The sequence below is a fragment of the Cutaneotrichosporon oleaginosum genome (genome assembly GCF_008065305.1).
Source record: "Cutaneotrichosporon oleaginosum strain ATCC 20508 chromosome Unknown ATCC20508_contig01, whole genome shotgun sequence".
Classification (NCBI taxonomy): Eukaryota; Fungi; Basidiomycota; class Tremellomycetes; order Trichosporonales; family Trichosporonaceae; genus Cutaneotrichosporon; species Cutaneotrichosporon oleaginosum.
In genome coordinates, this window is record NW_027072170.1 from 4,027,372 (window position 1) to 4,048,649 (window position 21,278).

At 59.9% G+C, this 21,278-nt stretch overlaps 9 protein-coding genes across 9 annotated transcripts; 6 read left to right on the forward strand and 3 right to left on the reverse strand.

Moving 5' to 3' along the window:
- Positions 1-163: 163 nt before the first annotated feature.
- COLE_01647 (uncharacterized protein) lies at positions 164-1,198 on the forward strand (the record flags this gene model as incomplete). Its single annotated transcript, XM_018425862.2, has 2 exons — positions 164-360; positions 415-1,198. 2 exons carry the CDS (start codon positions 164-166, stop codon positions 1,196-1,198), a joined length of 981 nt encoding a protein of 326 aa, XP_018275206.1.
- Positions 1,199-1,335: 137 nt separating this feature from the next.
- Positions 1,336-3,537, reverse strand: COLE_01648 (uncharacterized protein; the record flags this gene model as incomplete). The annotated part of the gene is made up of 1 exon (XM_018424564.2): positions 1,336-3,537. The coding sequence occupies one exon, from the start codon at positions 3,535-3,537 to the stop codon at positions 1,336-1,338; it is 2,202 nt and encodes a 733-aa protein (XP_018275205.1).
- A 1,914-nt stretch (positions 3,538-5,451) lies between these two features.
- Positions 5,452-6,885, forward strand: COLE_01649 (uncharacterized protein; the record flags this gene model as incomplete). The annotated part of the gene is made up of 1 exon (XM_018424563.2): positions 5,452-6,885. One exon carries the CDS (start codon positions 5,452-5,454, stop codon positions 6,883-6,885), a length of 1,434 nt encoding a protein of 477 aa, XP_018275204.1.
- Positions 6,886-7,127: 242 nt separating this feature from the next.
- COLE_01650 (uncharacterized protein) lies at positions 7,128-8,321 on the reverse strand (the record flags this gene model as incomplete). The annotated part of the gene is made up of 1 exon (XM_018424562.2): positions 7,128-8,321. The coding sequence occupies one exon, from the start codon at positions 8,319-8,321 to the stop codon at positions 7,128-7,130; it is 1,194 nt and encodes a 397-aa protein (XP_018275203.1).
- Positions 8,322-9,031: 710 nt separating this feature from the next.
- On the forward strand, positions 9,032-10,609 carry COLE_01651 (uncharacterized protein; the record flags this gene model as incomplete). The annotated part of the gene is made up of 8 exons (XM_065626158.1): positions 9,032-9,057; positions 9,138-9,235; positions 9,270-9,427; positions 9,465-9,645; positions 9,681-10,007; positions 10,046-10,420; positions 10,456-10,545; positions 10,584-10,609. 8 exons carry the CDS (start codon positions 9,032-9,034, stop codon positions 10,607-10,609), a joined length of 1,281 nt encoding a protein of 426 aa, XP_065482652.1.
- Positions 10,610-10,879: 270 nt separating this feature from the next.
- On the forward strand, positions 10,880-11,866 carry COLE_01652 (uncharacterized protein; the record flags this gene model as incomplete). Its single annotated transcript, XM_018424560.2, has 3 exons — positions 10,880-11,063; positions 11,111-11,261; positions 11,308-11,866. 3 exons carry the CDS (start codon positions 10,880-10,882, stop codon positions 11,864-11,866), a joined length of 894 nt encoding a protein of 297 aa, XP_018275201.1.
- Positions 11,867-14,190: 2,324 nt separating this feature from the next.
- On the forward strand, positions 14,191-14,988 carry COLE_01653 (uncharacterized protein; the record flags this gene model as incomplete). The annotated part of the gene is made up of 3 exons (XM_065626159.1): positions 14,191-14,539; positions 14,661-14,776; positions 14,827-14,988. The coding sequence occupies 3 exons, from the start codon at positions 14,191-14,193 to the stop codon at positions 14,986-14,988; spliced, it is 627 nt and encodes a 208-aa protein (XP_065482653.1).
- Positions 14,989-16,437: 1,449 nt separating this feature from the next.
- On the reverse strand, positions 16,438-17,196 carry COLE_01654 (uncharacterized protein; the record flags this gene model as incomplete). Its single annotated transcript, XM_065626160.1, has 1 exon — positions 16,438-17,196. One exon carries the CDS (start codon positions 17,194-17,196, stop codon positions 16,438-16,440), a length of 759 nt encoding a protein of 252 aa, XP_065482654.1.
- Positions 17,197-19,435: 2,239 nt separating this feature from the next.
- Positions 19,436-21,266, forward strand: COLE_01655 (uncharacterized protein; the record flags this gene model as incomplete). Its single annotated transcript, XM_018424248.2, has 7 exons — positions 19,436-19,593; positions 19,628-19,666; positions 19,711-19,851; positions 19,896-20,158; positions 20,223-20,517; positions 20,550-20,948; positions 20,993-21,266. The coding sequence occupies 7 exons, from the start codon at positions 19,436-19,438 to the stop codon at positions 21,264-21,266; spliced, it is 1,569 nt and encodes a 522-aa protein (XP_018276102.1).
- Positions 21,267-21,278: the final 12 nt, after the last annotated feature.

Sequence of the window (21,278 nt, forward strand, 5' to 3'; positions counted from 1 at the left end):
GCGGCAGCTTGCGGCGGTGTATTGTCTCCAGTCTACAATACCCCGGTCGTCAACACGGACCGGCATATTTCGTCGTCTCCCATGACAATGCAGCACGCTGAGATATAAGACAGCGTGCGTCGCTGGGCCGGCTCAACATCCCCAGCCGAAACCCCAGTGCACCATGATCGCCACGAACAAGCCCCAGTTCCTCGTCGACCTCGAGCGCGACGGCTTCGTCGTCGTCCCTGGTGTCATTCCGAAAGAAGAGTGTGCCGCTTTCCGCGAGAGCGCGCTCCAATGGCTCGAGAGCTTCCCGCACGGTTTTGTGCGCGACGACAGGAGTACGTGGACGGAGGAGCATTTGCCGTATGGTCCTACGTGAGTTGCATGTGTCGAGTGTTGCGCGCACCGCTGAGGCTCGCTCACACCCAGTGGAGGCCTGTACAACCGCTACTCGGTCAACCACGAGGACTTTGTGTGGCGCATCCGCACGCAGCCCGGCATCCTGGACACGTTCGCCGCCATCTGGGGCACGGACGACCTGATCGCCTCGTTCGACGGCATGAACACGACGATGCCGATCAACGCCGACACGGGCCGCACAGATATCGCGCCGACGCCGGCGTGGCCGCACATCGACCAGAACCCGCGCCGCATCGACCGCTTCGAGCTGTATCAGGGCATAGCGAATCTCGCGCCGAACGGGCCGGACGACGGCGGCCTCTGCGTCCTCCGCGGCTCGCACAAGCTGCACGAAGCGCACTTTGCCGCCATCGGCGGCTTCCGCCCCGCAGCCGACCTCGGGCCCACCGAGAACAGCTACCGCTACCCGCCGCACGACTTTGAGTGGTACACCGCCCACGGCGCCGAGGTCGTCAAGGTGTGTGCGGGCGAAGGCGACCTTATTTTGTGGGACTCGCGTACCGTGCACTGGAACGCGAGCCCCACGGGCACCCAGACCCGCTTCGTTAGCTACGTGTGCTACTGCCCCCGCAGCCATATGAGCGAGGACGAGCTGCGCACAAAGCTCGAAATCTTCCGCAACCGCGAGGGCACGACGCACTGGCCATTCATGAATGTCGTGCCGGCGCGTCGCAAGGTCGGCGGCGTGCCGACGCGCCCGGACGGCACGCCCGATCCCGCAAACCGCAAGCGCCCGTTCCGTGACGTCAAGGAGACGCCGGAGGTTATGCGTCTTGTGGGTGTGCGTGTGTAGGTCATGCAGGCATGGTAGTAATTGGAGTGCAAGTACGATTCAGATGGCGCAAATGTACAGTTGAGGTAGTAGGGATGAAACTTGAGCCTCACAGTTGGCGGCGGCTGGTCGCACTGCGCACCCCAGCACATACTGCATCAAGCTACAAACAGCTTCTTAGTCTGCGCAAGCATCATGGCAACCTGGACGCCCTCACCCTGCCTGTCCTTGGCGAGCGCCCGCGCCGCCTCCGTCAATCGATCCTCGAGCCGGCTGTCCGCGATAGCAGTCCTTGCAGCCTTCGCTTGTGCTGCGGGCAACTGACGCACAAACTCAAGCAGGTTGGCGACGATGACTGCACCGCGGTGCGCGAGGCCGACGTCCGGCGGCGACGACGAGATGGTCTGCACGGCGCGCACGCCCTCGCTGCCCTCCTCGACCTCGGGGCGCTCGCCGCCAGGCTCAAAGAGATCGCCGAGGCGGTCCCATACGCTGCGCTGAGAGCCGGAGATGGCGCCGCCCGCACAAAGTGCTGCGCATGCGGTGGCTGACTCGGTGAGGACGGCGAGTGCGCCACTCGCTGCAAGGCGTGTGGGTAGGTCGTCCACGTCCGTCAACAGGAGTAGCACACCGAGGCGTGCTGTCGAGCGCACTGTCCGCTTCGCTTCTGGCTTGCCGGCGTCTTTGTCCCCTTCCGCCGCGTCGACTGCTTCGCCCGAGAAGTGCGCATATCCCGCCTCCGAGTTGACGAGGTTGCACACGAGTTCGGTAGCGGCCCGGCGCACAAGGTTGTTGTCGTCGAGCATCAGCTCTTCGACCTTGTCGATGACCTTTGTGTCACCGCGCCCCCGGCCCTTGAACTCGTCTGGCGTTGCGACCTTGGCGTCAACGATACGCGCGCCGAACTGTCCATTTATAGACGCGAGGTTCGTAAGCGCCATTAGCGACTCGAACTGCTGGAGTAGAGATGCGTCCCGAGAAACGAGCAACAGGTAGAGTGGGGCAAAGGCATTGAGTGCGTTCGTCTCGAGTGGCGGGGGAAAGAGGAGCTGAGGTGGCGTCGTAATCACCAGCTTGGCCAAAGCCTGAGGAGCTGCCAAGCCGGTATTGGATCGGAGGACGGTTGTGAGGACCTTGAAGCCACCATCGCGGATGAATGGCGCACGGTGTGCGCGATCCTCCACCAGGCCCAGACATATCCTGGCCAAAGCGTCCCGCACGCGCGGCGATTCAGCGCGCACCAGGCCAGAGAGGGCGGGGATGACGCCCGCTGTCAGCAGAAACACCACGCGCTTCTCGACAGCGTCGTCGCGCTCTGCTGGATCTTCGTCCTCGGCCTCGACGGCGGTCTTGCCGCTGATGGCCATACGGCGGAGCCGCTCCATTTGCTGGTCGTGCTCGGAGAGCACAGGTTTGCGCGCAACAAGGTGTGCAAGTACCGTCGCAATGCCAAAGCATAAAGCTGCGTCGACAGGTGCGAGGGCTTCTTCCAACGAGCCCATAGACGAGCGGGGCGTGACGGGGAGCGAGCCGCCCTTGGCCTGTGGCACGGGTGAGAGGGCGAGGAAGGCTTTGAGGAAGGCGGCGTCGGAGCAAAGTACATCTCGGATGGCGGGTCGAGTGGAGAGCACGCTGAGGCCCTCGAGGGTGGGGAGGATGGCCTGCGCGGACGCGCTGCTCTTGATGTGACTCATAAGGGTGCGCGCGAGCTGTACTTCACCCTCGAGGGCTTGCTCGTCGCGCGCAAGGCGCTGTTCCTCAGGCTCGCCAACTTGCGGATCCGGTCTACCAAGCTTGCTGAGTGCCACAGCACACAGCACGCCAGTGTCCCCGCCAAGGGTGTCGGCCGCAGCGCTCAGGTAGTCGAAAGCGCGGTCACGCACAAGCCCCCGCCCAGCCTTGGTGCCTGCGAGCGCGGAAAGGAGGGCGGCGAGGGCCGGCTGGAGGCGTGAAGGTAGCTCGGCAAGTTCGAGGAGTACGCCAAGGGGGTCGATGTCGGAGGCTTCCTCGCGGCTGTTGATGCCCAACGGCTGGGTGAGCAGGGCGACCGTGCCTGCGGGCGCGAGCGGGGCGAGAGCAGCGAGGAGGGAGACGGCAGAAACGAAGACTTCTGGGTCATCAGTGCCCTGCGCAACGGCATCGGAGACGAGCGGGTCGAAGGTGTCTTTGATGCGTTGAGCTTGGGCGGCGTCGTCTCCTCCGCGCGCGTTGGAGGCGTCCACTACCTTGGATAAGGCGAGGAGAGCGAGACCAGCTTCATTTTGAAAGGACGAGGAGATGGATGTGGCCAGCAGTCGCACGTCGTCTGCGCTCGCTGGCGACTTGGACTGAAGGAGCGCCTTGAGCTTGTCGGTGGACATGAGGAGGATGTCGAGGAGAAGTGTGATGACGTGAACGAGGGTTGAGGGATGCACGGAGATGAAGACATGTCCGTCAATCCAGCCACGCGTTCAGGGCCCCCGTCAAGGTCGCGCTGATCGTCTGATCAGGGATGATCCCTGACTCGACGCGACTGGGTGCCACTTTCATGGATCGATCCATCCACATTCCATCTCGCCTTTTTCATCTCTCTCAACTGCGGTGCAAGTTCATCCCTTAGCAGGCCTAACTTCAGCTTGAATCGCACTCGTCATCATCGCGACAACTGTTTCTCACGTCGTCACGTCAATCCAGCCTGATCAGGGTCCCCCCAGGTGTAGACTCGACCGACACTTGGCGCCGACCTCGCTTCGCTCCACAACGCTCAACGAAACCAAATGTGTTCTCTCCAGTGGTTGACTTCATGAATGCTTCCTTTCAGCTTCTACCAACACCAGCTGTGCCGTATCTAGCTGTCCTATATGACCTAGATCATGACAGGCTAGCGGGCTGATGGAGAAAACTTGCGGATGCAGATGAGAGCGGGAGATTTACGAGCAGTCTGTTCAGCTCCGACCTTCTCTGTCCAACCTCCCCATCAGGTCTTGTTTTCACGTTCTTCAAAATTCCCAATAGCATCTGTCTGGCCATGTCACTTGTGGCGGCAATGTTTCCCACGACGCAGGCACTGATACATCCCCGTCGATGCACATGAATCCATCTTTGGCGCCCCCGATCGCATCCGCTTGTTCGATTTTCCTCATCCCTCTCCTGTCGTTCACTGAAGCACCTGCAACACCTGCAGCAGTGCCTGACAATGTTGGAAACATCAGCGCCATCAACGACCCTATTGTCTCTGTATCCCCGACATTACCCGATAGTCCCAGTAACTCATCTGCCGATGCTGCTTCCCAATACCCAGGCCTCGAACTCGTGGTCCAGGTCTTCCCATGCCATGAGCATACTTCTGGCTCAGCAATTCCAGTGAAGCGAGAAGGAAAAGACATTGAGCTTTCCAAGATCATCTGCGACTGATGCCTTCATCGAGAATCATGACGCCATGACACCACAGATACAAAGACGCACTCCCACACAACCGGCTACCATGGTGTTCACACTTCCCGCCCATAGGACACTGTCCCACTCTTCAGTCTGTGAGCATGATGACCATACCTGGCAACGCTGTTGGACGCTACCTCTCAGGGAAGTTGAATGCGTGAATGGTTTGAGTTCTAACGTATTGTTTACCAGGTCCAACTTTGATCAGGTTGTGATTTTGGATCATGCACGTGATGTCATGTACCGCATGGTACTCACTTTCTACACATCCAACTTCCGCTGCTGACAGTGCATCCGAATACATGGCACGCGAGAGAGACTGGTACCATCCGTGCCGCCGTGCCTTCCGTATATCCACGTCGGGGTTGTCGCTGGGAAAGGGGAGGCCTCGTCCTTTCCACCTCCTCTTCCGAAAGAGCTGAAAGCGGGTCGAGTGGGTAACCACAGGAGAGCTGGGCCGAGGGTGGGTCGAGAGAATGCTTTAGCCTCGATGCTTGATTGTTGGGTGAGGATCCACTCAATCTTGAAGGGGCAGGGCCAGAAAAACCACTAGGACAATTCAACACTCAATCTGAAAATTGACCACAACATTTCGAATGGGCCAGCGTCCAGCCTTCCACCTCATCAGCACCGCAGCATTTGCTGCCGTCATGCCGTCAGGCGCGTCAGAATTGCTTTCATCGTCTCCACACAACGCGCGCCACTTTCCCACTCTCCCGCGAGCACACGCTCTCAAGACATCTCTCTCTCTCATCCCCATATATTATCTCCTGCCCATCACTTCTCCTTCGCACTCCACCGATCATCCATTCAACCTTCCAGAACATTTCCGACTCCCCACAAAGCTGCTGATCATCATGATCAACATTACTGGCGTCCTCAAGAAGGGCGCACAGCCCCTTCCGTCCCCGCCCCTGGATGATCCTCACATCGAGACCGTGCCCACTCCACTTGCCCCGCCTGCTACAGCCCACGCACTTGCCATGCCTCCTACTCCTCCTCCATCTTCATCATCTTCTACTCCTCCTCCTACTCCTCCTCTTCAGTCTGCTTTACCGCGCTCCATCATTGCCAAGCCCAAGGGACCCTGGAGTAATAATCGACACGCGGCAAGTCTCGACGATCTCTTAATCCCCAAGAAGAAGAAGAAGAAGGAGAGCGTCTCCTTCTCCCCCTTCGTGCTCTTTCGCGTCATTGAGCGTCTTCCTGAGTGGGCCTCCTCAGATGATGCTTCTAAGGAGCACGTTGGCGATAACGGACGCATTGACCTCCATCCTCTCAACTATCACGCTTGGCCTCCAAGCCACATCGATGTCTGCAAAGATCCCAAGTTCGCCCATCGTCGCAAGGAGGCCTCGGACCGTAGAGACGAAGTGCGCAGGCTGCGCGATTTCAAGAGGGCGGGATTGCTCAAGAACGCGCATTACCGTGGTTGCAAGGAAACGCGCCTGAACACGCGCAAGAACGCCATCGTCACCTCCATCATGGTGGCCTTTCCCGGTGCTGAGGCATACAAGCATCCCCATGGTTTCTCGGACATCTTTTGGGCTGACCCCGACCATGATTCCCTCAACTGGTATCACAATCACAACGATGACGGCGACGCTCCTACTCCCAGGTTCTATCCAGTCGAGGACTTCTTCGCAGCGTCACCTCGCTACCTCGAACTCGCCGCCAATGCCAACCTAGTGCCCTTTGCTCCTCCTCCCATGTCCAGCTCCGACGACACCGACGAGAGCGAGGTAGAGGATTTCGACGCTGTACTCGACGCACTCCTCCAGGCCACCACTCACCCTGGCGCCTCTGAACACGACTATGAACCAGCGCCGCAGTCAACATCGGAAGTCGCCGAGGAACGCAGCCTTTTTAAGACTGGGAAGAACTCCGCCCTCACCGTGGCGAACAACTCCACATCGGACGAGCAGCCGGGCAAAGAGGCAAAGCTGAACAGAAAGGCAACGATTTTCCACCGCAGCAAGACGAGAACTCAACGCCTGAAGAGGGTCATCATGGCCAGAAATGTGGCCCCCAAGCTCTCCGGCTCATCTTCATCGCCGGTCTCCCCCGGGCCCAGCCGCCTGTCCTCCTCGGCGATCACGAGGCCGCTCTCCACCGCATCGCTTGTGGACTCGGCCTCGGCCTCGCCCGACCCGACCATCCTTGCGTCTCCCTCGCCTCTGTCGCCGGCGTCCCCACTACTTTTCAGCGCCCCGCCACCATCGCCCGTTGAGTATTCCATGGATCCACCCCTCCTCCCGGCGAGCGAGCCTAGTTGGAGCACCTCAGCCTAGCCCCGACTAGCACCCGCAAACAATTGCATCTCAGTGTATCTATCCCAGCCCACACATCACTGTCCACCGATCCCTGCCCGCCTGTAACGATTCGCATGTCGCTTTATACCTGCCGGACACCAACCTAACCTGTCCCGTCTCAATACCAATGCCACTCCTTTCCTCTGTACACGAATAGATGCAGCCTTAGCCTCAATCACGCACTGCTGATACCTGGATACATGAAGTCTACAATGCCATGACTAGAGCTTGGCGTCCCCTTGCTCGTTGACAAACACGCCCGCGACACCAAAGCCCGTGCCCGCGCACATGGAGGTGACGAGGATCTTTGCGCCTGTGCGCTTGGCCTCGTTCATGCCGGTGGCAACCTGGCGCGCGCCGGTCGCGCCAAGAGGGTGGCCAAGAGCGATGGCGCCGCCGTTGGGGTTGAGCTTCTTCTGGTCCAACCCCAGGTCCTTGGCGCAGTAGAGCGCCTGGCCGGCGAACGCCTCGTTGATCTCGAAGATGTCGACGTCGGAGAGCTCGACACCGACCTTCTTGAGCACCTTGGGGATTGCGACAGCGGGTCCGATGCCCATCACGCGCGGGGGCACGCCGGCGGTGACAACAGCGCCGACCTTGCCGATGATGGGCAGGCCGAGCTTCTCCGCCACGCTGCGGCGCGCGAGGACCACGGCAGCGGCGCCATCCGTCAGCTGCGACGAGTTGCCGGCGTGCGTCGTCCCGTCCGCCTTGAAGGCGGGCTTGATGCTCTTGAGCGACTCGGCGGTGACGCCATACCGGGGGCAGTCGTCACGGGTGACGGTCTTGCCGTTGACGGTGACGGGGACGATCTCGCCGTCGAAGCGGCCGCTCTTCTGCGCAGCCTCAGCCTTCTGGTACGAGCGGGCAGCGAACTCGTCCTGCTCCTCGCGCGTGAGGCCGTAGTCGGAAACGACGTTCTCGTTTGTCAAGCCCATGGGGATGAGGCAGTCGGCGGCGAGCTTGGTCTTGCGGACCTCCTCCGACGTCGGGTGGTCAAGGGGAGTGCGGGCGTAGTGGTGGGTCATGCTCTCGCATCCGCCGGCAATACCGATGTCAATGTCGCCGGCGCGGATCTCGTTCGTGATCGTCCAGATGGCCTGCAGCGAGCTTGAGCACTGGCGGTTGACAGTGGAGATGGAGGTCTCGATGGGGAAGCCGGCAGCAAGCGCGGCCATGCGCGAGATGGATGCACCGCCGCGGGGCGTGCGCACCGTGCCGATCTGGATGTCCTCGACGAGCTTGGGGTCGATGCGCGCGGCCGCGACCGCGCCCTTGAGCGCACCCACGAGCATGTCTTCGAACCGCGCGTCCTTGAGCGCACCCTTGGTCGCCTTGCACATTGGCGTGCGCTTGGCCGCGAGGATCACGACGTCGTCGGGGTTCTTGGCGAGCAGAGAGGCTTTTCCGGACATGATTAGAGGGTTGATGGGGAGAGTTACAGAGCTGCAGGCGGCGGCGAGGTAGTTAAGTAATCTGGTCGTTTCTGCGCTGGGGGATGTCAGTCAGGGCCGGCAATCGGCTTGCCGAAATCCGGCCTGGGGCGATTGCCGGGTGGGCGTGGGCGTGTGAGATGTGGGAGAAGGGCCGCAATGCGGGCAAGTCCGAACACCGACCCCTTACGGCCGAGCGGACCATCACGTCCTCCGCAACGACAAAGACACTCAGCACCATGATTCCGCACCGCCGCACCAGCTATGAGATAGCTTGGGCGGCTTTCGGATCGAAGAGGGTTCCAGCGTTCGTCGATCGTTACATGTGATCTTTTCCGTGCCATGCTGGGAGTGTGATCGCCCAGGCGACTGTAGCGCTGGCATTTGGTGAGCCTCGCATGCAAATGCTCAGACGAGCTCGCCGACACCTTCTGCGATTCCAAGCATAGGCCCATAGGTAAGGGCTTCTCATGCTCTCTAGGCGCATCGCGCAAGCGAAATGTTGTCGGCGTTGTCAAATGTAGCTAGCTAAACACTGGAGAATTGGCTGGGGCTGGCTCGCGTGGCCAGCACGTGTCACACGGTGTACCGGATAAGAAACGGAAGTAATGAAGGCGCGTCAACCACGACGCGTCGCGAAAGATCAACAATCACCACCCACTACTTGTCTCAAGCATCTAAACTCATCAACAATGGTCACCACAATCCAAGAAGAAGCGTGAGTTCATCTCTATCTGAACTGAGCTCACCCCAGAATGGCCTATGAGTCAGTGAAACCTCAAATCCTTGCCCCTTTCCTCCTAACCTCAGCCCATCCTCACGGCCTGTCATGACGACGTTCTACAAGCGCCTATTTCCGTACAAGCCCTTCTTCAAATGGCTCAATCAGTCTGATGGTGAGCTATGAACATCGCACCCCGCCTTACCCAGTCCCCGGAAAGCTCTGGACACACCGCGAGTTCGCATTCACAATCGAGAACGACGTGTACATTCGCTACAACTCTTTCAACACAGCATACGACTTCCAGAAGGAGATCCTGCGCCTAGTGCCATCGCGATTCGAGATCGGTCCGCAGTACTCGCATCGCGTGAGCGCCATGATCCGATGCAGTGAGCTGATATCAGCCGCGTGATCGAAAGACCCTTCCCACCGGCGCGCTTCAGCCTCAGCGCCGTGAGCTCGTCTTCGACATCGACATGACGGATTACGACGAGATCCGCACGTGCTGCACCGATAAGAAGATCTGCAAGCGCTGCTGGGGTTTCATCGCCGCCGCCGTCAAGGTACTCGACAAGGCACTCCGGGGTGAGTCAACCAAGTCCCATGTGACCTGACGACAGAAACGTTCGGATTCAAGCACCTGCTGTGGGTGTACTCTGGGCGCCGTGGCATTCATTGCTGGATATCAGACACGCTTGCTGTTGATCTCACCGACGACCAGCGGCGCGCACTTGTGACCTTCCTCGAAGTGATCAAGGGAAGCAAGGAGCAGGCCAAGAAAGTCAATGTGCGTGGCGGCCGAGATGATGCGCCTCTCCACCCATACCTGGAAGAGGCGCTGGATACACTCAAGTACGAGTTCCAGCGAATTTGTCTGCTCGATCAGGACGTGTTCAAGACACAGCGCGGCTGGGAAGCTCTCCTTGCGCTCGTGCCAGCAGACCGGGGTAAGCTCTGTTGCCCTAAGAGTGAGAGCTGACAGAAGAAAAGACAGAGAAACTGCGCTCGCTGTGGGAGGCTGAACCAGACCGCTCTTCCGAGGAGAAGTGGAGGGATGTGATGGAGGTTGTGCATGCTTACAAGCGAACCAAGAATCCGCTGGCACGCAAGTGGGAGGCAGCACTTGAGGACCTCATCCTCCAGTACACGTACCCCCGAATCGATGCCGAGGTGTCCAAGCACCGCAATCACTTGCTCAAGGCACCATTCTGTGTGCACCCGGGTACAGGGAGGGTGTGTGTTCCTATCGATCCCAACCATGCCCAGCACTTTGATCCGGATGCGGTGCCGACGGTCGGAGAGTTACTGGTCGAGCTCGACCGTGCGCCGCCAAGCGACAGTAACGGCAAGATGGCCGAGGGTGAGTCTCGGTAGGAGGGATGCGCCTTACACCAGACTACGACCGAACATCGCTCAAGCCATATGTCGAGATGCTGGACCGGCATGCGCGAGCCATTACGGCTGACGTCAGGCGAGGGCGGGAGGGTGAGTGGGCCTCATTTGACATATCTGACGTGCCACAGCCAAAGAGGAGAGCATGGAGTTCTAATGTTGTACATATGCACCACGTTTCGTCAAGGCTGCCTGCTGAGACGGCGGTACGCGGCGTACCCGGCTGTAAGGCAATCAAGCCCATGCTGATCTTCGGCCGCCGTGGCGCGCCGCGCACAGACATCACCCGGCATACCTCGGGCACGCACAACGCATGTCCACGCGCCCAGTTTAGCCCAAGGTGCTGACATCAAGAATTGAAAGCTGTCTCCTCTCACTCACTCACTTCACGCTCGTTCTATCTGTCTTCCTAACCTCTCATACCAACATGAACTCGACTGGCGCTGGCGCGGTCGTCAATCCGTTTTTCCTCCTCGGCCGCGGCGTCCAAAAGAAGGAAAGCGTCGCTTTCACCTTCGTCTACGCCCTCTTCCTCGTCCTCCTATGTCTCCGCCTCGCTGGCCGGCCAAAGTTCTGGCTCATATACATCTTCGTCGTCCTATTCACCGGCTGTACGTGCAGCCTCTTTTGACACTCACTCAGTGCTAATGTTACGCAGCGCGCGTCGCGACGTTCATTGTGCGGTGGCTCCTCGCCGACGCCTCTCCGAGCGATGACTCTTACAAGATCTTGCTCATCATCGCAGGCGTTTTTGTTGTGGCCGGCTTTCTGTTCCTCGTCGAGGCCGTCTTAAGCCTCCTCTTTGAGTGGTGCGTGTCAACCTTTCCTGTTAGGTACGCTGCGCTGACCGCACAGGTTCTGCATCTTACGGGAGGTCGACAACCCCCGTTTGCGCCACATCATGATTCCCATTCGGCACAGTGTCGTTTTGGGCATCTCTATCCTTGGCATTGTCGGCGCAGTCCTACAGATCACCGCACTTGATTCTCTGAATCTTCGGCAGTTTGATGTGGCCAAAGCCCTCCGACAGGCGAGCGGTGCGCTTTTCATGGTCGTATCGGCTCATCTCATGCTCTCCCCTTTGGGCCTGTTGCTCATGTATAACCCGATTGCGGTGAAGAGAGCGATCCCTACCGCTGTCATCTCGATCTGCGGGACGGCACTCATGTTGGAAAGCCTATTCCGCGTCGTTGCGGCAAGCGTGACGTCTGGATGGTTCCTGACCCAGAACGCGCTCAACATCCTGCTCTTCATGCCGGAGGTGGTGGTCCTGCTGGCCTTTACACTGCTGGACATGGATGACCTGCGCAATGTCGGCTTGGTGAGCTGTACGAAGCACGGCTACGATTCCACGCCTTCGGCAAGTACCAAAGGCGCGGATGCAGAGGCGCATCAAATGGGGGCCATGCATTGATAGCATGATAGAGTGATTGTAGCTATTCATGGACACTGAGGCTGAGATGTGATGGAAAGCGGTGTCGGAGGAGATATACCGGGAGGCGCGTGCTCCAGGGGTGATGCGTCATTTTGTGGCCGCCGCCGCCGCCGCATTCTCTGTTGTCGTCATTCCTCACTCCTTCTCTATCCTCACTCCCTTTCACTCCTCAACCGGCCATCTCCACCCTCCCTCGCGCTGACGCCGTCGCCGTCGCCACCGCCGTCGACGCGTCTACTTCCTTTTCCCTACCATCTCCTTTCATCCACCGGCCATGTATCCTGGGATGCAGAGCCGGGCTCGGCCCAACCTGGTGCGTCGTGTCGCGTCGCCGGTCCTCCTCTGACAACAGCCTCAAGTCCCGTCAATGCTGACGGCGAGCGACGTGCTCTACGCGCTCGGCACGCAGCGCGCGTGGTCCGACAGGGAGTCAGTCACCTCTCGAGCACCAACTGACAGCAGCTACGCGTATGCCATCGTCAACTCGTACGTGGCCCACAAGCAGATACGCGGCAAGACCAAGCTCGACATCCACTACAAGCTGGAGGCTCTTGAAGTCCAAGTACGCCGAATGATTCCGGCTGGGGTGGAGATAGGAGCCCGAGACAGGCTAACGCCAGGTGCCGCCGCACTATGCCAGGGCGTTCGTGGACGTGCGCCATAACTACGGTCTCCGGGGATCCGACGTGTTTCGCCTGGTCGCGCGGGCGAGTACGTCCGCGTCGACCTCGCGCCCTTCCTCCGCTCGCCTATCATCTTCCACCACCTCGCTTCCGAACCGCACAAGCACCATGACCGCGGCGTCAAGCCGCCCGGCCCGTCCCGCTGTTGAGCGCCCTCCAATCGTACGTCCTGCGGATGGTGAGAGTGATGAGCCTCCGCCCCCGCCCTACGCCGCCGAGGATCCCGACCCCGCCTCAACCCGCATTCTGCAGGAGCAGCTGAGTGTTGCGGCAGCCAATGCGGCAGGCAGAGGATCCAGTGATGTTGAGAGACCAAGCATAGACGGAGACTCCATCCGCGCCAACGAGGCGATTTCGTCTCCCGTCCAGCGCGTTGACACGCGCACGAGTACGAACAGCGCAGCCCCTTCCTCCGCACCGGCCAGCACTCCTGCCACCAACAACCAGGAGGAGGTGACGGAGGACGAGAGACGCGCGCGTGAAGCCAGCGAGTTGGAAGAGGCGATGCGCCGCTCACGCATCGCCGAGAAGGAGCGGCTTGAGTACGAGGCGGCCATCCAGGCGTCCCTCGCCAGCGTGGAGGAAGACACGTTTCGGCGCAGTCTGCAAAACGAGACTGACTCCCCCGGCGCCGGTCCTGGGCCATCCAGTGTCAGAACGGGCGTGTACACTCCGTCTCCGCTTGGCCCATCCCCAGTCCCCTCGCCTGGTCCCGCCGAACAGATGCCTGGCGCTTTCCACTCCAATATCAACAAAGCCCATCCTCCTCTTCCTCAGGACAATGCGCTCGATGAGATGTTTGGCGGGATCGACCTCAACGCGCCCACGCTGCAGCCTACCCCAGCGTCGCCGCCCGGCAAGGGCAAGCAGAGAGCGAGCGATGACCTTTCCAAGAGATTCCAGAGTAACAACCCATTCTTGACGGCAGAGGAGCGTGAGCGCCAGCAACAGGAGGAGATGGACGCGCACGCTGGGCCCGTGCAACATTCTCAACACTCTCCTGCCCTGCATGACCCGCACGACGTGTCAACACCGCCCGCGCTGCCTGCACGACCTGGGGGATGGTCGACCCCTGGCCACGAGGCAGGTGCAGTGGTGCTTTCATCGTCTCCTCGCGCGCCTGACCGCGCTCTTCCGCCTCCTCTAGGAGAGGAGCATTACGGAACTCAGCACATGCAGTATCATACCGGAGCGCCGCACCCGCAGTACTCGTCGCCATCTGGTCCACCTCCAACTTGGCAACAACATCCGTCTCCGTCTGGACCGCCGCCCGGGTGGCACGGTGCCCCGAGCCCTCCGGCGCTGACCTTGACCGCTCCGTCCCGCAATGGGACGGTTGACGCAGGGTGGAATCCTGCGGCCGAGGAGCGCGCATCACGCCCTCTACCGCGGCCTACTGGCCCTCCCAAAGCTATGCCAGGGCCAGCTGCAGTCAATCACATGAGACAAGTCAGCGGTGGGATCCCGATGGAGGCGGAGGAGTTAGACGCGGACTCAGATTCGTCGTCCGAGTGGGGTAACACGCCAGATCAATCACCAGAGATCTCCGTGACTGTCCCAACAACGGCTCGAGCACCCTCTCCTGCATTCCTCGACGCAGGAGGAGAGAACGCGCTTGAGATGCTCGCTGAGTACGACACCGTGTTCCTCATCGACGACAGCTCGTCGATGGCGGGCCCCAGGTGGGAACAGGCGCAGAAGGCAGTTATGGGTGTGGTCCAACAAGCGGTGCGGTACAGCCGCAACGGCATCGACTGCTTCTTCATGAACTCGAAGCGAGTCGGCAAGGACTTGCGCGTCCCCGCCGACGTTGAGGATCTCTTCGCGGGCCTGCAGCCTCGTGGTGCAACGCCTACTGGGTTGAGGATTGAGGCGATTCTCCGCGAGTACATGTCGCGTCTCGAGCGCAGCGTGGCGACGGGTGACGAGGAAGTGCCCTCCATGAACCTGATTGTCGTGACGGACGGAGGTATGTCTTTCCGGGGGAGGGGAGGCGGAGCTGACGCCAGCGTTTGCCCGCCCGCTCGTTGGCCGTCTCCGCTCTCTTGCTGCCGACCCCTCGCTTGATCGCACTTTGCTGATGGATTCAGCGCCGACCGATGACCCCGAGAGTGTGCTCGTTTCTATTGCTAAGCGGCTGGACAGGGGCGACTTCCCGCTGTCGCAGGTGGGCGTGCAGCTGCTCCAGATCGGCGACGACGCGGATGTGAGTGCGAGATCATGGCATGAGTATTAGAGAATTCCAGCTAACGCTAGGCGCGCGAGGCACTGCAGGAGCTCGACGACGGGCTAGCTGCCGCGCACGGCGTGAGAGACATGGTCGACACGGTCCCGTACCGAGGCGAAGAGCTCACCTCGGATCTGATAGTCAAAGTACTCCTTGGAGGGATCAACAGGCGTCTCGACCGGCGCGGCTAATCTGGTTAGTATAATCATAATCGCTGATCTACTAGGTAGGTCGATGCATAACTGAGACCCGTGAGTGGTCTGTAAAGGTCCCTCCTTGGTTCCAGTGACGCCTTCGCTCATCGCACCTTGAACCCTCCGCACTGATTCGAACGCGGTCTTGGGAGATAACAAGTACTTCCGACCACTCGTGTTTTTACTAGAGCCCACCTGTACACGCCTATAGAAAATGTATAGGCACCAGCCTCTGGCGCACGCCAATCCCCTGGTGGCGTGCCTATTCCCACGCGCCCATCACGTCACGTCGATTCAGTTCACTTCCTCAACATCTTCATCACCTTCATCACTCTCAATTCAACATGAACACCTCGTACACGTCTATGGCGCTCGTGACGCCGTCGATCGCGAGCACGGCATCATATGAGGACGGCACCGAGTCTCCTGCATCGTCCTTGGTGGCGGCGCCGCCGCCGCCGTCGGGGGCGTCGAGGGCGTCGGTGGCGACTGATGATATCATAGCCGAGCCCAACGACGAGCTCGACTACACGTTCATCCTGCGCAACCTGCACTCTGAGCTCCTCTCTCATCCCTCGACGTCTCAGCTAGCTGCGGAGGTCTCAGAACTCGATCTACTCATTCCACCACCACTACCCAGATACGCCGTCCGCCCTCACATCACCATTTCAGACGACGACGACGACGACGCCGACGACAGCGACAATGACAACATCTGGCTATCTCGCGAGAGCCAGCCTACACCACCCACACGAACTGTCGATATCCCTCCCTGCACTGCTCCCTCTCTCGACGCTCTCTGCACGATATTCAGTCCTATAGCCCTCGCACAGGGCTTTTGGCTTGTTCGCGGCAACAGACTGAAGCTAGCCCCACCTCATGACGACGTCGCTGGCGCGCAAGGAGCTATCGTGGAGAAGCGATACCTGGACTGCGGGATGGCTCGCCGACGGCCCAAAGTTCAGGAGCCCTTCCGCAAACGCCGCTACGCTTCTAGGAAGACAAACTGCAAGTTCAAGATGATGATAGCTATCCTGCGCAACGGTACCGCCGTCTGGCCAGGCTGGACGCTAGATCAACGCGCCGCAGGGTGGCATCAGCACAACCACGGGCTTCTTGAGGCCTCGGAGATGGTCCAGGCGCGCCGCTACGACGCCGAGCAAGTTGCGGCCGCCGAAAGCATGCTGCAGGCTGGTCTGCCTGCACGACGTATCGTTCCACGCCTCAATCGTGACTTCCCCAACACTGTACGGCTATCCCGCAAAGATATCTACAATGCCGCTTACCGACTGCATACCCGAGCCCGCCTCGGTGGTACTGAGACCGAGGCCCTCCTGCGCAACCTGGACGCTACAGGCGAGCTATACCGCGGTACAAGAGACCCAGATACGAGCGTGTGAGAGCCCACCACTCATCCTAGCTGACTTGCAGGCTTACCTCGATTGTCTACACTACCCGAAGAGCCCGAGCTCTGCTGCTACGGTGGCCTACAGTGCTCCTCGTCGATTGCACGAACGGCACCAACAAGTACGATATGCCGCTCCTGCATATCGTAGGCGTGACTGCTTGCAACAACACGTTCACCGCTGGTATAGCGCTCCTCAAAGGAGAACGATACGCCCACCTGCGCAGAGCCCTCCAGGACTTCGTGGAGCTCGTGCAAGCGCCGCAGCCTGCGGTGTTCTTGACCGATCGCGATAGCCGCCTACGCCGAGCCTGCAAGACGGTGTGGCCCAGCGCGAAGAACGTCCTCTGCCTGTGGCACATCGAGCAGAATATCAAGGTAGCAGCGGCGCCACCTCTGCGGCGTATCTTCGGATCCCACAAGCTGAACGACACGTCGAGCGTGTTCCATACGCGGCCCGAATGGGAAGAGCACCTCGACAGCGTTCTACAGGGCTGGCGCATGATCGTGCGCTCGAGGAGCGAGGAGGAACTGGCAGAGCAGCGTGCTATCTGGGTGGAGACGTTCTCGCAGGGCCGATACGCCGACGAGGACGGCGCGACACTCCTCGGAGATGCTCTGCGCATCGGGGAAGCCGCGCTAGACGCCGACGCCGAGGAATTCGTCCATTTCCACGTAGATGGGCATCGCCATCTCGGACAGCGCAACAACAGCCGTCTCGAAGGGATGCACGGCGTCCTGAAGAAGCACCTCGGCGACTCGCCGTGGCGGCGCGATCTCCTGGCAACCATGGATCGCATACGTGACTTCTTCACCTCTCAATGGGCCAGCGTTACCCATACGATGCAGGCGGAGATGCGTACCCACGTTCAAGACGGTCGCAGTCTGTTCTCCAACGTCAGAAACGTCGTATCGCGTCGTGCGATGGAGCTCGTCTTCCCTCAGCTCGCGATCGCATTCAAGAGGAGCCTATGGGCCGCTGGCCAACGGGTAGATCGCAATGGCGAGCTGCTCGAGGAGCCTAGAGCGTGCACCGGCACCTTCCGCAAGGCCTACGATCTTCCATGCGCTCATGAGATCGAGAAGAGGCTCAGCGGGCTCGATGCGCGCCTCAGGAAGGCTGATTTTGGCCGAATGTGGCGCCTGGTATCCCTCGATAGCCTCAACACCCTCGTACGAGACGTCGAAGGCAAATACTTTGCGCATACACCCACGGGGATCGTCAACTACGTCGTTGACGTGCTGTCCAGCGACGAGGAAGCGTTGAGCGACGAGGAAGCCAGCTCCGCAGTCATTCGGACCGAGATTATCGATACGACGTTGCCCGAGGATGAGGAAACGCAGAGGACTTTGAACCCGCTAGTCCGACCGCCGAGAGGCGCAGTCCGAAGCCGAGGGCGAGGCCGTGGCGGCTCTACCGCGTATGCCCGCTTCAATGGGCCCCGAGCGCCGAGCGGACGAGGCCTGATAGCCTCGGAGATCGTGGTGGGACCGACGAGGGAGCAACATCGGCGGTGTCGCTACTGCTTCAGACGGCACGACGTCGGCTTTGACTGTCCTGCATCGCAGATGTCTCGAGAAGCGCCAACTGACGAAAGACCGACGCCGAGACCGACGCCGAGACCGCGCCAACGGAGCGCGCGGCACCGAGGGCCTCAGGTCGACGAGGACGACTGGCCGAGCGACGTGAGCGACTCATATCTAACAGGAACCGTCCCGAACGGTTTTTGCGGCTTTTGCGGGAAGCACGGGGAACGCCTGCACTCTGGAATGCCGTGCAAGAAGCTACCACGTTGGCGCGAGCAACGCGAGCGAGAAATCGCGGCAGAAGAGGATGACGCCGACGCCGCATCGCCGACGCCGACACCGACTGCGCCCCCTGCGCCCCCAGCAGTCCGTTCTACCTCTACATCAACTGCAACGACGTTTACGCTGGCAGACACCTTCAGGATGACTTCAGACGCAGCTCGTCAACAGGTCATGGAGCATAACCCCCGATTCTTTGGTACGGCGCCGCTGCCGCCGCAGCCGCCGCTGCCGCCGCCGATTGATCTGAACACTTCCTCGGCGTCTAGAACGTTCTATACGCAGTCTACGCAAGCATCAGACTTCTTTGCGAGCCAAATGTATCACTACCCACGGTATGGGACGTATGGCGCCTTGTAGACGTCATTCTGAAATCAATATCTATCCTGTATCGACATCTACATGCATGTATCTGATATCTACTGATAGCCACAGGCTGTGGCTACAGTGTCTGAAGGGCTCCATGCATGTTCCGTCGTCGGCGTCGTGGAAATGGGCGTTCAAGCCACCATAGACGGCGCGGCGTCTCCTTGCATTAGGCTCGTATGTATCACGAATAGGCGTCTGAATAGGAAAGCGTGCCTACTATACTAGGCGTGTACAGGTGGGCTCTAGTAAAAACACGAGTGGTCGGAAGTACTAGTTTTGGGAGATTGCCGTTGTCGATCACGAATCTGCGTCAACACCCAGTTGAGAGAACAGCCTCGGCAGATCGGCAGTCACTGTATCACTGCCGCAAGTGGGGTGCAATTAATCTGGTGGAAGTCAGCCGACAGATTGCCTTGCCCACCGCCTGAATGTTCTTCGCGCATCACCATCGCCTTCCTGAATGTTCATTGCTGTTGAAAGCCTGTGAACGTGCGACCTGACACTGAAACCAGTCTAGAGGACGACCGACGTTCTGCGCGCATACATACCATCCATTCCAGACATTCATTCTTTCCAGTTTATAGGCACTCATCCCGGGTATCACATGTCCGCCAGCCGCCGGGCCGTGCTGAGTGCCATGAACGCCGAGGCTACTTTGTCATCTCTGCTCACTCTCCACAACGGCTGTGTCCCCCACCTACATTAGCGCGCAGCTCGCAGCTCTTCGCTCCCGCTTTTATCCCCCACCTATACTGACCTGCTGACCCGTTGCCCACCATGTAGCGTACTGGTGAGAGTCAGTCTTAAAGCACGATTCATTCACGTCCGGCCGACGCCCACGTCGCCCACCTCATCACACAGATTATGCCCGTACCCCGACACGACTCGCTCGCCGCCCGCATCGAGCGCAGGGACAGCCGCGCGTCCGAAAAGCTCGGGTCCATCTCGGTCACCGTCGCAGACGGCGAACTCGCCAAGCTCGACGAGTACGAAGAGGTCATTGCCGCCGAGACAGAGTTCACGTGGGTCCCCTCCATTCATTGTGGCTGATGCCAGCGAAGCAGAGTACAAGCGCCTCCGGCGCAAGTTTGACTTGTATGTCCCCCTGTTGCGCCTTCACCGTGCGTCACTGACTCCAGCGTCCTCATCCCCCTCCTCATGATCGCATACGGCCTCCAGTACAGCGACAAGACGTCGCTGTCCTCCGGCGTCATTTTTGGGCTGAAGGAGGACACGCGCCTCACGACGCAGCAGTACAACAACCTCAACTCGTTCTTCTAGTAGGTGCTCTCGCTGTCGTCTGCGCCGATTTCGCTCACATCAGCATGTCTTATGGCGTGGCTCAAATCCCCATGGGCTTCCTCATGCAGCGCTTCCCCCTCGGCCGCGCCCTCAGTGTGTCGATCATCATTTGGGGCGCAATGGTCATGCTTCTCGGCGCGTGCAATCACTACTGGGACCTGAGCGTTGTACGCGTGCTTCTCGGCTGGTTCGAGAGCGTCGTCACGCCGGGATTCGCCGTGCTTACCTCGTCGTGGTATCTGCGCCGCGAGCAGACGTTGCGCCAGGCGTGCTACTATGCGATGAGTGAGTGCTTACACACGACTTTCACATCCACCCAACCTTTTCTGCACTTGAAGGCTGACCTCAGACGCATTCTTCTCCATCGTTTTTGGCATCGCGATCTACGGTATTGCGGACAGTGCACAGAGGAATGGGGGTATGGCCGCGTGGAGGATCATCAATCTCTTCCTTGGCGGACTGACCGTGGCCATCGGCATCATCTTTCTCTTCGTAGTTGGCACGCCCGACGAAGTCTGGTGGCTTTCCAAGCGCGAGAAGCTCATGGCCAAAGCCCGCATCGTTGAGAACGCCACGGGCGGTGGCGAGCAGCACGCGTGGAAGTGGGCGCAAGTCAAGGAATGTCTCCGCGACCCGCAGTACTGGTGCGAATCCTCTTGGGGCCAGCTGACCCCAGGTTTGCGTCCATCTATAACCTCCTGTCGTGCATCCCCAACGGCGGCCTCGGCGCCTTCAATAACCTCATCTACAAGAGCATGGGGTTCACGAACCTCGAGGTCATCCTGTACGGGATGCCAAACAGCGCGGTCGCATGCACGCTGATCATCACGGCTGCGACGACCGTCTACTATGTCCCCCGGGCGCGCTTCCCTATCGCCATTGTCTGCCAGATCGTCCCGTGTGCCGTGTTTCTTTACGTCGGCCTTGAGGATCCCGCGAAGAAGTGGAACCGCTGGGCGGCATTCACATTCTACGGCGTATTCGCGATCAGCACGTTCATGGTCTGGCCGCTTATGAGTGTGAACATCGCCGGGCGGACCAAGAAGACGTTCATGAGCGCTAGCGCGCTGATATGGTGGGACTCGGTCTGCAACCCGCGGGGAAGAAAGCTGACGCCAGGTACTGCATCGGCAACGTCGTCGGCACGCAGATCTTCGTGCCCTCAGATGCGCCCAAGTACCTCAAGGGCCTGATCTCTTGCGGCGCCGTCATGTGCCTCAACGCGCTCAACCTCGGTTGCTGGTGGTGGTACTACGCTCGCACCAATGCACGCCGCGACGCCGAGGCCCTCGCGTCGGGAATCAGCGCTGAGACGCAAGCGCTTGAGAGCCGCCTCGCCGGCGAGCTCGACCTCACAGACCGCGAGAACAAGCATTTCCGGTACGCGTGTTAAGCGGCGTGGTTG